This window comes from Bacillus rossius, chromosome 18 (assembly GCF_032445375.1).
Source record: "Bacillus rossius redtenbacheri isolate Brsri chromosome 18, Brsri_v3, whole genome shotgun sequence".
NCBI lineage: Eukaryota > Metazoa > Arthropoda > Insecta > Phasmatodea > Bacillidae > Bacillus > Bacillus rossius.
In genome coordinates this window covers 13,712,511-13,729,308 of record NC_086345.1, presented here as the reverse complement: position 1 = coordinate 13,729,308, position 16,798 = coordinate 13,712,511, and the positions used below count along the sequence as shown (strand labels likewise).

Genomic DNA, 16,798 nt, shown 5'->3' with positions numbered 1-16,798 from the left:
CCTACCTCATTTTCACCCCCTTGGATGTGGAATTTCGGGAAATGGTAATTCTTTGTGTGGTGGTATTTTGCTTTGAAAATATGATTTTTTTACATGGTGTAGAACTTTATGAAATGTTTTTTAAAACGTTATTTAATGTGATAGTTATTCCTTCGCAATTTCTTACCAACTTAAATTTTTCTAATTTTTTGCATATATTTACCCCTCGGTTTTCGTACTCATTGGTTACGTTAAAGGTAGATTTGATTTATTAAACGTCGAGAATAATATGTACCTGTGTACGTCGTCAAATGGTGACAATCTGACAATAATAAACAACAATCATTCAGTATTTTGTTAGGAATATGGTTTTATTCCCCCAAGCAGATCGATTACCAGTATTATAGGCCTATGCATAAGGACCTGCAGAATTCATGTTGCGGTACCAGAATGAACTATACGCACTCGTACGTAAGCAAGTCGGTGTCCGTCTTCTACTGGCTGCTGCCTCATTTTACAATCCATCCGGATTCCGGATTGCTGGATATTGGATCATGCTGTTATTGGTTTACAGTTAGAGAACGGAAAAAATTCGCGGATTCATTTCGCGTTAGGCTATGGGCTCCAAACTCGTTCACTTTCATGTTGCTTCAGTCTTCAGTGATTGGACCACTGAAGGACTCCTCTGAGCCAATGAAAACCCCTCAACAGAAGAACTATCGAATCACAAGCATACCAGGTAACAGGTGTCACGGGTCAGTAGCCAATGGACAGGGGTAATTTTCCCGAATGCATAGGGGATCGTGGAGTCTATCTTCGAAGTCATTGAAAGCGCGATTTTTTTTTTCCAGTCTCCATTTATGTTTCTTCATGGCGTGTCAAACCTAAGGTCCAATGAGAACGAAGATAAAGTGTAGGTACGTATACTGGTTTGCAATTCAGCATATCTCCAAGTAATTATTAGAGACTTGCAAAATTCGCGGATTAATTCGGTGATAGGCTAGAATTCAAACACATATACCTCTTAGATAATTTTGTTATTGGCTTACTGTTCATCTGGACGAATCTCAACCAGTTATAAACCCTCAAACAAAGATGGATCGAATCACAGACAAACCAGCTGAGACGACTTAAAAGTCGGCAGCCAATGAACTTGCGTTATTTGCCCAAGTGTACAGGGGAATGTGCAGTACATCCTGAAGGCCATCGAAACCGCGAATTTTGCAGGTCTCTAGTAATTATGTGAAATATTTCAGGCTTCTAAGATGTGCAACTAAAATTTCTACCACCCTTCCGAATATGTCTTTAGTTAGTGTCTTCAATCTATTTCCACCTTCACCACAACACATTATAAAAATTAATAATTACTAATATTTTAAAATTATTACCATTTCATAAACCGAAGAAAAGAGCGCAGAGTTAAAATGTTGAGGCAATATTTAAAAAAAAATGAGGCGTGGCTGTGTCATGGACACGGCCGTGTGTTGTACGTGAATACGTGTACATAACAGGTAATATTTTCTATACAAAGTATAAAATAACATATGTATGTAATAATCATGTTTTAACAAAAAAAAGGTCGCGTATAGGCTAATGTTTTATATATGCAGTCGATAGATTTTGACGAGAGCTGACGATTGAAACCGAAACGAACGTCGTAGCTTCTCCGAGTCAAAAGTTATACTAAATGTAAATCTCGAAACGCTGCAAAATGACCTCAAAATGGCGGCGCTTCCCCCTCCACCGCGCTATATGCGTCACAGTCCTCACTTAGCGTGACGAATTCTTTGATCCTTTAGCTATCCAGTGGTGTAATTAAATTTTCGATGGAGATGATAGATATGTAGCTGCAACACCAGACTGTATCCCCCGATTTTTTTATAATCGATTTTTGAATTGCCTCCCACTATGGAAGCAATTTTGAAGACGTATTCATGTCAAAAATATAATTAGGCGATATAAATGTTGTTGGAATATTTTTAATGCTCTGTATCTCTGACACTGCTCGCTGTAAGCAGCAGAAAACCGGAGAGAGCTGAAATACAGCAGCGATAACCGTTATCAAGACATTTCGCGCGAGCAGAAGTGATAAGCACGGACAGGCAGGTGATAACAAGTCTTGTGACAAAAGGCTGCACACTCTAGACATGGAGGAGGGGGGAAAAAAAACCTCACTCGGTTCGTCTGTAGACACTTGCAGTTGATAACGGTGTCAGAGCAACACATATGCTGGAACTGCTAGTCAGTGATAGACGTACTTTCCAACTGCACTTATCTGCAAAACAAACGACGTTTGATTTTCTGTTTTAGATACACTGAAAAAAAAAATGCCGTAATTTTACAAACGATTCCTTTGGAAACAATTTATCAAGAAATAATTTGTAGAACTACAAGAAATATATTGAAACTTTGTACCAACACACAGCAATGGTTATTTTTTTCGCATACACGAATTACGTTTTTTTTCGAGATAATACTGAGCATTTCATACGAAAATTGGCGCATAATTGTGATATTTTAATTTGTGTTTCATTCAAGCTTGGAAAAAATAATCTACTGTTCAATAATTTGACTTTATTTTGTTTCATTGTGCTTATTAATGTGCACAGTTAATACTGGAAAGCTTTTCAGGGAAACGTTTACAAATAACTGAACTTATGGACGTACTCGGACAACACAAAGAATAAATGCCCGGGTAAGAATACGAACCCAGTATTACTGCGAACACTATTTTGGAGTGATAACAGTTGTTTTCATGTAAATGTACATTTTTTTAAACAATATATCTGTGATATTACACGAATATACCAGTTCCATTTACATAAATAAATATTTACCGTGTAATGACGCGCTGTACGTAAGATAGATCGCAGTGGCCAGAGAAACAGGGGCAGAGAAAGGCTTTCTTGTAACCTAATAAATACCTAGTAAAATTCGCGTTATTTTCTCTTGCCAACCTGGACTCCACAAACGTGGAGTCCATACGTTGTGCTCTTTAGCTGCCGACGTATCTTATACTCTATACACCCTACTCGTGATTCAGTTTTATTTGACGTGACAACGTCTAATAAATCGATGAACGCCGGCTGCACGCACGAAATAGTGTCCCGTAACGCACATTGTCCCACTACGCTGTGTCCCATTACGCTCATTGTACGTTTGCGCCGCATCTATCTCTCTTCTACTCGATTGGAAGAATCATCGATTTGACTTTTTCGAGGCACATTAAACTTGAAACACTCCCATTATTTTCCTACTCCTATCATCGTCCTATCCTTAACAGAATAACATAGATTGGAACAAGTTAAATAGCAAACATGTATAAAAGTTATAGTTAAAATAATCTGTTCGTTAAAGTAATAAACATATTTGAATTAATGAGTGCAAATAAAAGTAAATTTATCAATTAAATTGTAGATTTCATTTCACTTCTTTGTACCCATACAAAATAGTGATAATTCAATAAAAATGATTCAATTTTATTCATAAAAGTATGCAATCATTTCACCAATGTTTTGTTATGACGTTGTCACGTTTTACTATCGTCCGTAAACCGACTTTACAGACAACCAATTTTTTTTTAAATTTTTTTCCGACTGGAATATGAATGTCTTTAATCACGGGTCGGGTTTCGCTTCTGCTGAGGATTCGACACCGATTAAAAACTCGTAAACCACGAAAGGAACAGAGTTGAAGTGAATATATCTTTAGCAGAGCAGACTTTGCTCGTGGTCGTTACGTATGATTTCACCCGTTTAAAACATGCAGTGATGACGTAATGGACGTATTGGTTTGCGGACTCCGAAAAGTAATGGACCGATATGCTTGATCTGAATTTTAAATTCGCTCGTGAGTGAGCACTGAGTGGTGATAGTTGAGTGGAATAACTATAAAGTTAATAACTTGGGTTTTGAAGCCATTAATCGCAAAAATGCCTCAGAGGAAACAGGTTATGTTGGAGGAAAAGAAGAAAACGAGCGAAATCACCCGAGCAGAAGCAATTATAAATGCGGAGAAGTGTATTAGGTATTGAATGAGGCCAAAAGTAGCCGAGAGAAAAGAGTCAGAGGGGCAAAACGAGCTCCCGAACGAGGCTCGAGCGAGCCTCAGGGGGACGCCCCACAACGCCGAAATACCACAACGCCGAACGTACAATAACGCCGAATACCATAACGCCGAATGCAAAATTGACCACAACGCCGACAGCTAGAAAACTGCTGTGTACCACAACGCCGAAATACATTAACCCCGAAAAATGTCATTGCAGGACTGCCACAAAGGTTATGTTAGGTAAGGTTAGCACACAAATTCATTCAGTTGTTTTTAATTTTGCTCCTGTGGGCCCCCCCCCCCCCCCCCTCCCTACAGCAACATTTTTCGGCGTTACTGTATTTCGGCGTTGTGGTACACAGCAGTTTTCTAGCTGTCGGCGTTGCGGTCAATTTGACATTCGGCGTTATGGTATTCGGCGTTATTGTACGTTCGGCGTTGTGGTAACGACCCGAGCCTCAGTCTGCCTCGCGAGGAGCGACGGGGAATGCAGACACGTGTCTGCTGATGGACGCGGATGTGCTCTCTGGTGGTTCTGATGCTGGCGTGGAGTCGGCTGAGCCGGTGGCCGTGAACCATGGACCGGGTTTGTCGCGGTTTCGGGGTCGCGATTTTTCTGGCGTGGCCGCCCGGCCGTCAAATAAGACGTTCGTCGAATTAACGTCAGAAAAATTGGTTGTCTGTAAAGTCGGTTTACGGACGATAGTTTAACGTGACAACGTCATAACAAAAATTTGTTGAAATGATTGCATACTTTTATGAATAAAAATGAATCATTTTTATTGAATTATCACTATTTTGTATGGATACAAAGAAGGAGTGAAATGAAATCTACAATTTAATTGATAAATTTACTTTTATTTGCACTCATTAATTCAAATTTAGTTTATTACTTTAACGAAGAGATTATTTTAACTATAATTTTTATACATGTTTGCAATTTAACTTCTTCCAACCTGTGTTATTCTGTTAAGGATAGGACGATGATAGGAAAAGTAGGAAACGAATGGGAGTGTTTCAAGTTTAATGTGCCTCGAAAAAGTCAAATCGATGGTTGTTCCAATCGAGTGGACGAGAGTTAGATGCGGCGCAAGCGTACAATGAGCGTAACGGGACACAGCGTAACGGGACAATGTGCGCAACGAGACACTTTTTCGTGCGTGCAGCCGGCGTTCATCGATTGATTAGACGTTGTCACGTCAAAAAATAAAGCGACGCAAATTTTGTTGAACTATTTTATTTATTGTATACACGACATTCCCGTTCAGAGCGATGGAAATCAATGAAACAAACCCCTGGCAGGATGTAGTCCAAAATGCAGCCCACCCAGAATTATGTTTACAAATTGCTTCTAGTCTGATGTAACGTGTCAAACAGCTTGTGAGACAATGAAAAAGTTCATCCAAGTGCACGAACATTTGCATTCCAGTCCGTCTTCGGCTTATAAAGTCACAGAATAATTAAGGACAGTAGCTTCGCGGTGAATTGGATTGCCTCTTTCGCGGCCATTTTGTTGTAAGCCATTTCGCAACCAATCAGAGAGCGATTTTGCTGAAGTCAAAGAGACCGACATACCCCGTTTGCTTTTCTGTCCTTACTTATTCCGTGATAACGTGAACTTTGTAGGTCCCGAAAGGTCATTGACGGATGATAGGCTGTACATATTTTAAAATTGTAGTTGAAACAGTAGTTCTTGAGTTGTAAGTATATACAATTTTACGGAACAACTGATGGTGAACCCAAATAGTCGCAATGATCCTTGCAGAATCGCCTTTACAACCTTTCGTGAAAGAGCAAGTTACTTCTGCCGTTTCATGCATCCTTGTAGTTTTTCTAGGGGTTTTTGACGCTGTATTTTAGTAAACATACAAAATAGAATCTGAGACTTAGCCAGTCAGCTGCTGCTTACAGCTTTTATATGTCTATATTTCAACTGTTATAGTACTAACTGGAATGTGTGAAAACTGTAATTTGCCTAGTGTATGAAAAATTTGTAAACGCAAACAAATGACTGCCCCAAAAAAAAGTATTTCTTTGGTGATAAACATTGTTGTGTAAACATCGAAAGATATGGATATACTTTTATGGCTAGTTTTTCACTGAATGCAGCCTTGAAGTTAATGGATCCTTTGGTTAAGCCTGCATCGGTAAAGGACATGTCCTAACTACTCGGAAAAAGCAATAGAGATGGCCTTCCATATAATGTGGTTATAAGATTATTCTACTGTCTGTGTGTCTATGCATGCAGTGTATTCCAGCTGGGATCAACATTTTTAAGTTCTCGCTAAGTATTTTTTTTAGTCCAAAACGCGTTGTAATATCCAAATACATGCCACAATATGTCTGTCAGTTGGTACTCTTGTAAGCCTGGCTATGATTAATTTTAATAATGTTTATTTATTTTATTATTAATTGTAATAATTGACGAGAGTATTCGAACAATTTCAAATAATCTTAATGCCATATCTGTGTGTATGATTTATGTGCATGTGTATGCCTCTCACTAGTCCATATTAATGAGATTTAGATGAAATTTTATATATTAAATGTTTTAATCGATCCGTTTTTGCTTTATGTATACTTGGTCAAAAACGTTTTTGCAAAAACTATGTGTTTACTGAAGTCCTGAATGACAAAACCCACAATAATTTGCAAAATTGCATCGCATCAAAACACTTTACTCGGCAAAAAATCCTAAATTTTATTCATATAACATAATTCACGTTTTAACGTGAAATAAAATAATTCTCCAATTATTGTTTATCAACTACGGTATTTTAACCATTACAGTTAACCAAATTTAGTGACATTGAATGTTTGGCGAATTTTTAGCATATTCTAAAAAAAAACTTAGTTATTTGAAGATTGGTAGACAAACAGCAACGTTTAATTTAATATCCGTACTATAAAATCGACTCCATAACTATTTATCGCATTAAAAAGTACTAATCAAAAGGTTTATATTATTGTCCATCTGTAAAATAATCTCCATTGATTGTCGAAACATTTTACCACTAACCTACCCTACCGTATAGTTATTAACAACCAATTTGAATGACATTTTATATTTAGTCACTTTTAAATGTGTGCTCCAATTGAAGTAAATTTTTCCACCAAAATTTTACAATTCTTCCTTTACATAGGATATAAAAACGTTTCCAACATCTATATAAATACCAATCGCTTCAAGAAAATATTGTGAAAATGTGTATAATTTACATTCCTCAAAAGAATAAATAAAACTATATGCTTAAAATAAATTAAAATCATTTTAATTGTTAATATAAAAAACAATCAACACTGATTATTCAAAGAAATTGAATAGTAATGTTTCTATTTTCTTTCAATAAAATTAAATGATGCCAAATGTTAGATGACAATTAACTTACAATTTGTTTAAATTATCTAATATGCAAAGCCTCAAAAATATTCATTGCAAGAAAAATCCATTCAACAAGATTATGATCAAAATCTCTCAAAATAAAAACCTAAAACTTGTATCAATGGTTTGAATCATGTGTTTATTTGCTTGAAAATGGCTTCAAAACACTTTCATTTAACTAATGTGTGTTATTTAATTTTTAACACATAAAAAATTCTTTAACTATATACTATTTACCTTTTATCAAAATATATAAGTTAAAAATGGTTTTTATTTTTTAATAATGTTTTGTCAAAAAACATTCGCAAATATTAGAACCATTTACCTTTTTAAAGTTATTTGAACACTTCTAACTAACCAGTTTTATCCAGACTTCGAAATTGTTTGATATGTTTTTATATATTCATGTCTGACACGACAAAAGTTACACTTTACATGATTCTCAAATCTCAGCCCACAAGAAGTTCTAAAATATCAATATGAACAAAACTCATTTCTAGTGAGATTCAGTTTCTATTCTTTTGAGAATTCTACACATATTAATAAAGATAGCAGGCTTTCGCGGTCATTTTCGGAAGTTGCTTGGCTTGTGTTTTGTATCTGCCTTGGATGCAACAAATTCAATGCTACATATGAATATAAATCTTTCATAAAACTAGCCAAATTTTATTTTGCATATATAATATTTCAACCACTTCTTAATATTTTATTTTACATTTTTGAAGAGTTCTGAGTGTTAGAAAATATTTTTTCCCTATCGTAGATGTATTTAAATTATATACAAATCTCAAAGGACTTGAGATTTTATTGAATTCATGATAAATTGTGAATTTAATTTATCGTTCGTTTTTTAATTAATTTTGATTTAACTTAAGACATTATAATATAAACTTTAATAAAAGAAACATATTTTATCTACACTTAAAACCTACAGTCATTCTATTTAAAATTCTAAAATTTTCTTCTCAAATAATAAGAGCAACGAGATGAAAGTACTTGCAAATAAATTATAGCAATAACTTCTTGTTTAAGTACCACTTCTGTACTACTAGTTCAACAAAACTATGCAAAACTTCAATTATTCACTTAACCACACCACTTACATTTCAGTGTGCAGCATGGATATAGTAACTAGGGAGAAATGGTTTGGTAAACAGAATCCGAGGTTAACTTAAAAATAAACTTTATTGTATTCCTTTAAAATATATATACAGCTAAGCTAATTTTTAACATACATTTTTTTTGCGAACAGTCAACATCAAGGAACTAGTAAAATCAGTGTTAAAAAATATTGTTTATCTGAAATTAAATAATGTGAATTATAACATTTTACTTGAAAAGCTACAGTTGGAATGTTGAAAACGTTGAATGATGACGTAAAATTAAATAAGGTACTTGTTAAAATGTATTAGTTATTATAAAAAAATAAGTACATCACAGTGTAAAAATATATATATGTACATATATATTTAGATCAAAGCGAACATGCCGCCCATGGCCCCCACGTTCAATTACGAGCCCTGGACCTAGGATCGGAGACAAACCACCCCCCCCCCCCCCCTTACAATTTTCCAGTCACGTGCTACATTATAATTGCATGGTTATTTCTTACCTACACTATTTTTAGAATGTTATTTAACCTGCAAATACAGGGTATATATATATTATGGTTACTATTTTATAAGTACAAACTAAGCTTTATTTATGGAATATTCAATATGTTTTTTCCAGTTTGTAAAAAAAAATTATGATCGTTAAACATTTAAAAATAAACAGGGCTGGGTCCATGGGTCCACCCAGCCACACCCTTGTGTGGGAGGGGGGGGGGGGGGGTCATGAATTGCCGCCTTAAGAAAACAATTAAATATAGGACTTCCACTGTATATACAACTATGTATAGTCACGCTCGTATAAAAATTTACAAAAGGACAATAGCCGAACATCGACGCTAAAACTATATCACAGAACAAAACACGATAGGAAATGAAAAAAAAAAACAATGCTGGGGTTACGTTCTTCTTTCAGGGACGCGCGTTCATCTCTCGTCGTCGTCTTTGAACGTCTTGTTGTCGATGCCGTTCTGCCGGGGAGGTTTCGTCCCCATGGGGAGCTCGACGGAGGCTGCGTCCTCGCTGCAGCTCTCGTCGTCTCGCTGGACCACGTACTTGTAGCGCATGCACATGAGGGCGAATATCGCCATGTCGACGGCCATCAGGCAGGCGAAAAGCACGAACTCGAACATCTGCCGGACAGAACATCAACAAATAAAACAATTAGTTGTCTGTAAAGTCGGTTCACGGACGATAGTTTAAACGTGACGACGTCATAACAAAACATTGATGAAATGATCGCATACTTTTACGAATAAAAATTGAATCATTTTTTATCGAATTATCACTATTTCGTATGGGATACAAAGAAGGAGTGAAATGAAATCTACAATTTAAATGATAAATTTACTTTTGTTTGCGCTCATTAATTCAAATAAAGTTTATTGCTTTTAACGAAGAGATTATTTTCAACTATAACTTTTATGCGTGTTTGCTATTTAACTTCTTCCAATCTGTGTTATTATGTTAAGGATAGGACGGTGATGGGAAAAGTAGGAAACGAATGGGAGTGTTTCAAGTTTAATGTGCCTCGAAAAAGTCAAATCGATGGTTGTTCCAATCGAGTGGAAGAGAGATAGATGCGGCGCAAGCGTACAATGAGCGTAACGGGACAATGAGTCAACCTTTTTCGTGCGTGCAGTCGGCGTTCATAGATTTATTAGACGTTGTCACGTCAATAAAAAACCAATCAATCGTTCCGTCGCCATGCGTGGAAACTCGGATGTTCTCTGCAGATTTTTGTGAACTGTCAGGAGATGGCAAGCTGGGACGTACATGAAGTCACTTTAAGTACCGCACCGTCTCCTTACTGCAAAACCCTAAATCTAGCTCGCTAACGCCTTACTGCAAAAACCAAAACTCTACCTCGCCATATTCATACTGCAACACTCAATTCTACCTCGCCGTATAAATACTGCAACACCCGACGCTACCGCAACATAGAAATACTGCATCATCCAAATCTACCTCACCATCGCTGTACATGCAACACCCAACTATACCTCGCTATATCCTTACTGCATCAGTTGATTCTACCTCAACATCGCTGTATTGCAACACCCAACTCTACCTCACCATAGCCATATTGCAACATCCAACTGTACTTTACCATATCTATACTGCAACACCCAACTCTACTTAAACATATAAATATTGCAACACTCGACTCTACCTCACCATCGCTATAGTTAGAGACAGGAAAAAATTCGCGGGTTTAATGACCTTCAGGATAGACTCCAATATCCACTACACACTCGGGCAAATGCCAACGGTTCATTGGCTGCTGACTTGTGAGTCGTCTTGACTGGGTGGCCTGTGATTCGACACGTCTATGAGTGAAAGTCTCTAATTGACCATCAGTCCTCCAGATTAACAGTGAACCAATGGCAGAAGCAGCACTAAGGTATAATTATTTGAATTTTAGCATAACACGAAATGAATCCGCGAATTTTTCAGGTCTCTAGCTATAGTGTAATACCCAAAACTTTGTCTGATTATTATTAATAACAATGAATCATAATTTCTGTCGTTAAACACTGTCACGCTTTGAAATACAGGCCTTTGAAATTGTTACCCCCGTTGCAACTCTTCACCCAACGACTCGGGTGTCCCGCAAACATTGCCCATGTCATCATCTGGACGAAAAGCGGCTCCACTTAATATCCATATGGCAATGCATGACATGGCCCAACTCCTGGATGGACATGAAAATGCAACCCGCCTGTCACCTTCATAGCGGTTAGCCTACTTCGCAGGCGTTTCTCCGACACATTTCTTGATTCTTTGGTGTCATATACTGGGAACCACACATTACTTAGAAACACACAACTTAGCTCAGTTATAACTTAGAAACCTCTAAAAAATCCACGTAACTTAGAACTGTCATAAGTTAGAAAGATAATTACTTAGAAACACGTAACTTAGAAACACGCAACGCAGAACCACACAACTTAGAAACGTCGTAACGTAGAAAGTCATCTTAGAACTATCATAACGTAGAACTGTCATAACTTAGAAACACGTAACTTAGAAACACACAACATATAACTGTCATAACTTAGAAACACGTAACTTAGAAACACACAACGCCGAACCACATAACTTAGAAATATCATAACTTAGAAACGCACAACTTATAATCAGGCATAACTTAGAAGATTCTATCTTGTGGTGTGTTTCTATGTTATGTGTTTCTAAGTTGTGTGATTCTGCGTTGCGTGTTTCTAAGTTACGTGTTTATAAGTTATGATCGTTCTAACTTATGACAGTTCTAAGTTACGTGGATTTTTTCGAGGTTTCTAAGTTATAACTGAGATAAGTTGTGTGTTATAAGTTGTTATACGTTGTGTTATAAGTTATAAGTTGTGACAGCACCCCTCGTGTACTCACCGACCATAAACCCATGCATGCGTCTACCGGGTTTTGTTTGAAGAGGCCCGCTCATCTTCACACTAAATGTCAGACTAGCTCGACCAGACACTAGCAAACACGGTGCTCGAGTCACCGTGGTTGTTACGCATTTCATTAACGAAATCACTCCCACCAAAATGCCGTGTGCCGAGACTGAGATGTTACAACAGCAAAAACGTTCTCTTCTTCTTATTATTATTTATTTATTTTTAAGTGAAAACTTCTATAGAAAGGTTTGGATAGGAAGTAAATAATGTAAGTCGTCATCGACATGGTCATGTGACGTTTTAATTTTTTTATATTTCAAGGGTAAAACTTAATTTATTCTATTTTTAAAGATACAAGTTTTTAATTTTACCTTTATTTTCCAAGGAAATTTTAACGTTATTGTGTGGTACATATTGAGAGTATTGGATATTTTTTAGTAGGTAGTTAAGTTGAGGTTATGTTTTTTCTTTTGTTTATTTATTTACGACGTGAATTTCTTCAAATGTCAGGTTATTGATTAATTAGAGATAATGTTGATTATTTGTAGATTTAAGTTAGTAATTTTTTATTCTGTCAATGACAAAACTTCATTTCTTCTAGTTATTATTGGTAGGGGCAAATTTTATGGGTTCGCGTCACCGACATGCTAGTGATATAATACCAAAATCATTTTCTTGCGTACATTGTCGACAGGAGTGAAAACTTAAAATTTTGTTTTTAAATGTCTAATATGAAATCATTTCTACGCCATCATTTTATTGCGTTCATTTGACGTAGAAATTATTTCATATTGCACATTTAAAAAACAAAATTTTAAAGTTTTCACTCCTGTCGACAGTCCCCACGACTGACTTTTAGTTTGTTTGTTTTATGCTGTCAGTTGGTTTTTAAGCGTACCGGACTTGAAAGTGATACCCTCCCGATAGCCCCGCCTCACGGACAATCAGCCGCCGCTCACCTGTCTGCTGAAGAACTTGGCCTCTGCGATGATGATGACGATGAGGTTTCCTATCGCCACGGTCAGCAGCCACCCCGACTGCAGCACGGACTTCATGCTGACGGGAGCCTGGAAGGTGCACAGTCGCGAGTCAAGAGCTCCAATACTTCAGGGTTGGTAGCCGTGTCCTTGGCGAATAATTCACCGACGTTTTCGGTCGACATTGCAGTCGCCATCATCAGGGAGCTGTTACTAACTGTAGCTAACTGCTCCCTTTTGATGGCGACTGCTATGTCGACCGAAACGTCGGTGAAATAGCTTGGCTTCAGGGTTGGTAACTGTGTCCTTTGCAGTCGCCATCATCAGGGAGCAGTTACCCACTGTAGCTAACTGCTCCCTGATGATGGCGAATGCAATGTCCACCGAAACTTCGGTGAATTATCCGCCAGGGACACGGCTACCAACCCAGAAACCAAGCTAATTCACCAACGTTTCGGTCGACATTGCAGTCGCCATCATCAGGGAGCAGTTACCAACTGTAGCTAACTGCTTCCTGATGATGGCGACTCCAATGTCGACTGAAACGTCGGTGAATTATCTCGGCTTCTGGGTTGGTAGCCGTGTCTTTGGCGAATAATTCACCGACGTTTTCGGTGGACATTGCAGTCGCCATCATCAGGGAGCAGTTGACTGTTAACTGTAACTGATCCCTGATGATGGCGACTGCAATGTCGACCGAAACGTCGGTGAATTAGCTTGGCTTCTGGGTTTTAGCCGTGTTCTTGGCGAATAATTCACCGACGTTTTCGGTCGACATTGCAGTCGCCATCATCAGGGAGCAGTTGACTGTTAACTGTAACTGATCCCTGATGATGGCGACTGCAATGTCGACCGAAACGTCGACGAATTATTCGCCAAGCACGCGGCTACCAACCCTGACGCCAAGCTACTTCAGACAATGGCCGTGAAAGCCTTTGCACATTATTAACACTACTCACTTACCTGAGTTAATAGCGTATGGTCACAAATACCACGACAACATAAACACTTCCGTACAATGCAGTACAGGACGGGCTAAAAAAAAAGTGTAGGCCCTTCTGTTGACAGCTGGAGTCCCATAACAATACAACATTTAGTCGTCTATTGCACAAAGTGAGACTTTAGTTTATTTTGGATACAAGGAAGCAGGACGAACAGAATAATAATTCCGCTGTTAGCTACGCTGAAAAAAATAATAATAAACGTAATTAACAGTTATAGGCACACTACAAACTTGAAACAAAAAAATTAAAGGGAAAATTTTATAGTGTTAACTGTTTAATGCATTTTAACAAGATGGACAATATTTTAATAAAAAAAATTTTAATCAAAAATTAAGTTTTTAGCTTTTATCAGAGCCGTTTATTTATAAGGTTTAAAATTTCGTTCTGCAAACGGAATGATTCGATAGCTGACGTGGCTGCTGCGGCAGCGGGATATAGCGGCGGGTGCGGAAACTACGTGTGATTCGCGTCCAGAAAATGTAGTTGAAAACATTATTTGCGTACCTACATTCATCAAGCTCAGTAATATTTTAAAAGAATATACGTTATATTTCTCGTCCAAGTTTCGTATTACAAGTGTTGGTTTTTCTTGTTACCGAGGTTAGATTTTACACATTACTGGCAAGTACTGGAAAAGAAAAATTAGCTAAATATTTTTGAAGTGGAACTTCTAATGCGACATCCAACAAGGTTGCGTTAAACGTTCAACGCTCCTGGGGAGGGGGAATAGAAAGAGACAGAGCGAGAGTGAATGCGTGGCACTCGAACGCATGCGCGTAGTATACCTGTTACAGGCCAGCGCGAGCGTTAGCAACGAGTAGCGTCCAATATTCCAACGCAATAGGGAGAGAGAAAGAAAGATACGCAAGGGTAGAAAGTAGGAGAGAGAAAGAGTGTGAGTCGGTAGATCCCAAGCACATGCGCGCGGTATTCTTGCTATGCAGCGAAGTAAACAGTGAAGTTTCACTTCTTCCGCTTGGAGATACTCCACGCACTATTTTTTTTTTGCACTACCGGTAGGGGACTGGAAAAATTCGCGGATTCAACGACCTCCAGGATAGACTCCACGATCCTGTGCATACTCGGGCAAACTTCACCTGTTCATTGGCTGCTGACTTGTGAGGCGTCTCAACTGGGAGACTCGTGATTCGATATTGCTTTGACTGAGGGTCTATAATTGGCCCGACAGTCCTCCATATTAACAGCGAACCAATAGCAGAAGTTGCATAAAAGTATAATTATTTGCATTTTAGCATATCGCGAAATGAATCCGCGAATTTTTTCCGGTCTCTAGCTACCGGACTTGTTCCGGACGGAAAGTGGACCCAGTGACCCCTCCATGTGGCTTGTTACTCCATGGACGGAGCGCGGACGTACCTGCGTGAAGGCGAATTCCAGCCCCGTGATGGAGAACATGACCTCCCCCATGGACATGATCACGTACTGCGGCACCAGCCACAGCATGTGCACCGTGTTGGGGTTGGTGATGGTGAACAGCTGCCCCGTCTGCGAACCAGGCGACATCATCACCAACTCGCGCGTCGAACATCAACAACACCACCCTACCCCCCCTACCCCCTCCTCTCAGCAACCCCCCGAGCACCGCCTGAACAAACGCACGGAGGTATTAGTCCGAGCTTTGAATATATATACTGTATAGAAGTCGCGAGTGGATAGGATTTACTCTACGTTTTTCAGAAGCTTATGATGAGCAGCTTGGGAACTTCACCGCTGCAGTGCGCTGCCGTAACGCCCCTGTATCGTCTTAGTTGTTATTTACACGTTATAGCACAGCACTGTCGCCCGCTGTAATTCCCCGCACCCCCTAACCATCATTCACTGCAGCTCAAGTTCGTTCAACAGGAGGGGGAAGGGGTGTTTGAAGAGTTGGACACTTATCCGCTAGGGACCACCACAAGTCGATGCCCTAGAGATGGTGGCGATTGCGGCGGTGAATTAACCAACTACCTCAAAACCGTATTAGAAATTTTAACCTGGGCTGGCGACTTCTATACAGTATATATATTCAAAGATCCGAGGGAGTGGCTTTGTCCGTCATCAAGTTGAAGTCATTGCCAATCTCCGTAGCGTAGTCGGACGCACACCGGCTCACGGTGCGAGGGGTCCTGGATTCGAGTCCCGGGTAAGGCATGGTTGTACAATATCCATTCTGATATTTGATAACGAGTTGAAATTGAGATTCACGCTGAGTACGATGACCCTTTGGCCGTTGGCGAAAGCTGTAGGCCACATAATATATATATTTAAAAAAAACGTTGAAGTCATAGCTGGCTCACGGAGCAGGCGTCTGTCCTGAAGTTAAAAGTCAGCCGGTCAGAAACTGGATAGCGAAACTAATCGTAGTCGTGTAAAAAGGCGTTGACCGGGCTGAACACATCCTATACCTTTTTTCCCCCCTAAAGTTTGTAAACGTCTCTACAGTTGTGAAAAGCGTCTCGCCACGTATCTGCAGTGATTTGTCATTAAAACTTATTATTTTATTGAAAACAAAAAAATTGGTTGTCTGTAAAGTCGGTTTACGGACGATAGTTTAACGTGACAACGTCATAACAAAACATTGATGAAATGATTGCATACTTTCATGAATAAAATTGAATCATTTTTATTGAATTATCACTATTTTGTATGGATAAAAAGGAGTGAAATGAAATCTACAATTTAATTGATGAATTTACTTTTATTTGCACTCATTAATTCAAATTTAGTTTATTACTTTAACGAAGAGATTATTTTAACTACAACTTTTATACATGTTTGCTATTTAACTTCTTCCAATCTGTGTTATTCTGTTATAGATAGGACGATGATAGGAAAAGTAGGAAACGAATGGGAGTGTTTCGAGTTTAATGTACCTCGAAAAAGTCAAATCGATGGTTGT

At 38.4% G+C, this 16,798-nt stretch overlaps 1 protein-coding gene across 3 annotated transcripts in view; it reads right to left on the bottom strand.

Moving 5' to 3' along the window:
• Positions 1-8,577: 8,577 nt before the first annotated feature.
• Positions 8,578-16,798, bottom strand: part of LOC134541460 (peptide transporter family 1) — a 130,116-nt gene continuing 121,895 nt past the window's right edge. For all 3 annotated transcript variants that reach the window (XM_063384934.1, XM_063384933.1, XM_063384935.1), the window contains 3 exons: positions 15,277-15,405; positions 12,878-12,985; positions 8,578-9,653 (listed from right to left, as the gene is read on the bottom strand). In XM_063384934.1, coding sequence (XP_063241004.1) covers positions 9,447-9,653; positions 12,878-12,985; positions 15,277-15,405 — 444 coding nt within the window. In that variant the 3' untranslated portion in view covers positions 8,578-9,446. The remainder of the gene's footprint in view (positions 9,654-12,877; positions 12,986-15,276; positions 15,406-16,798) is intronic.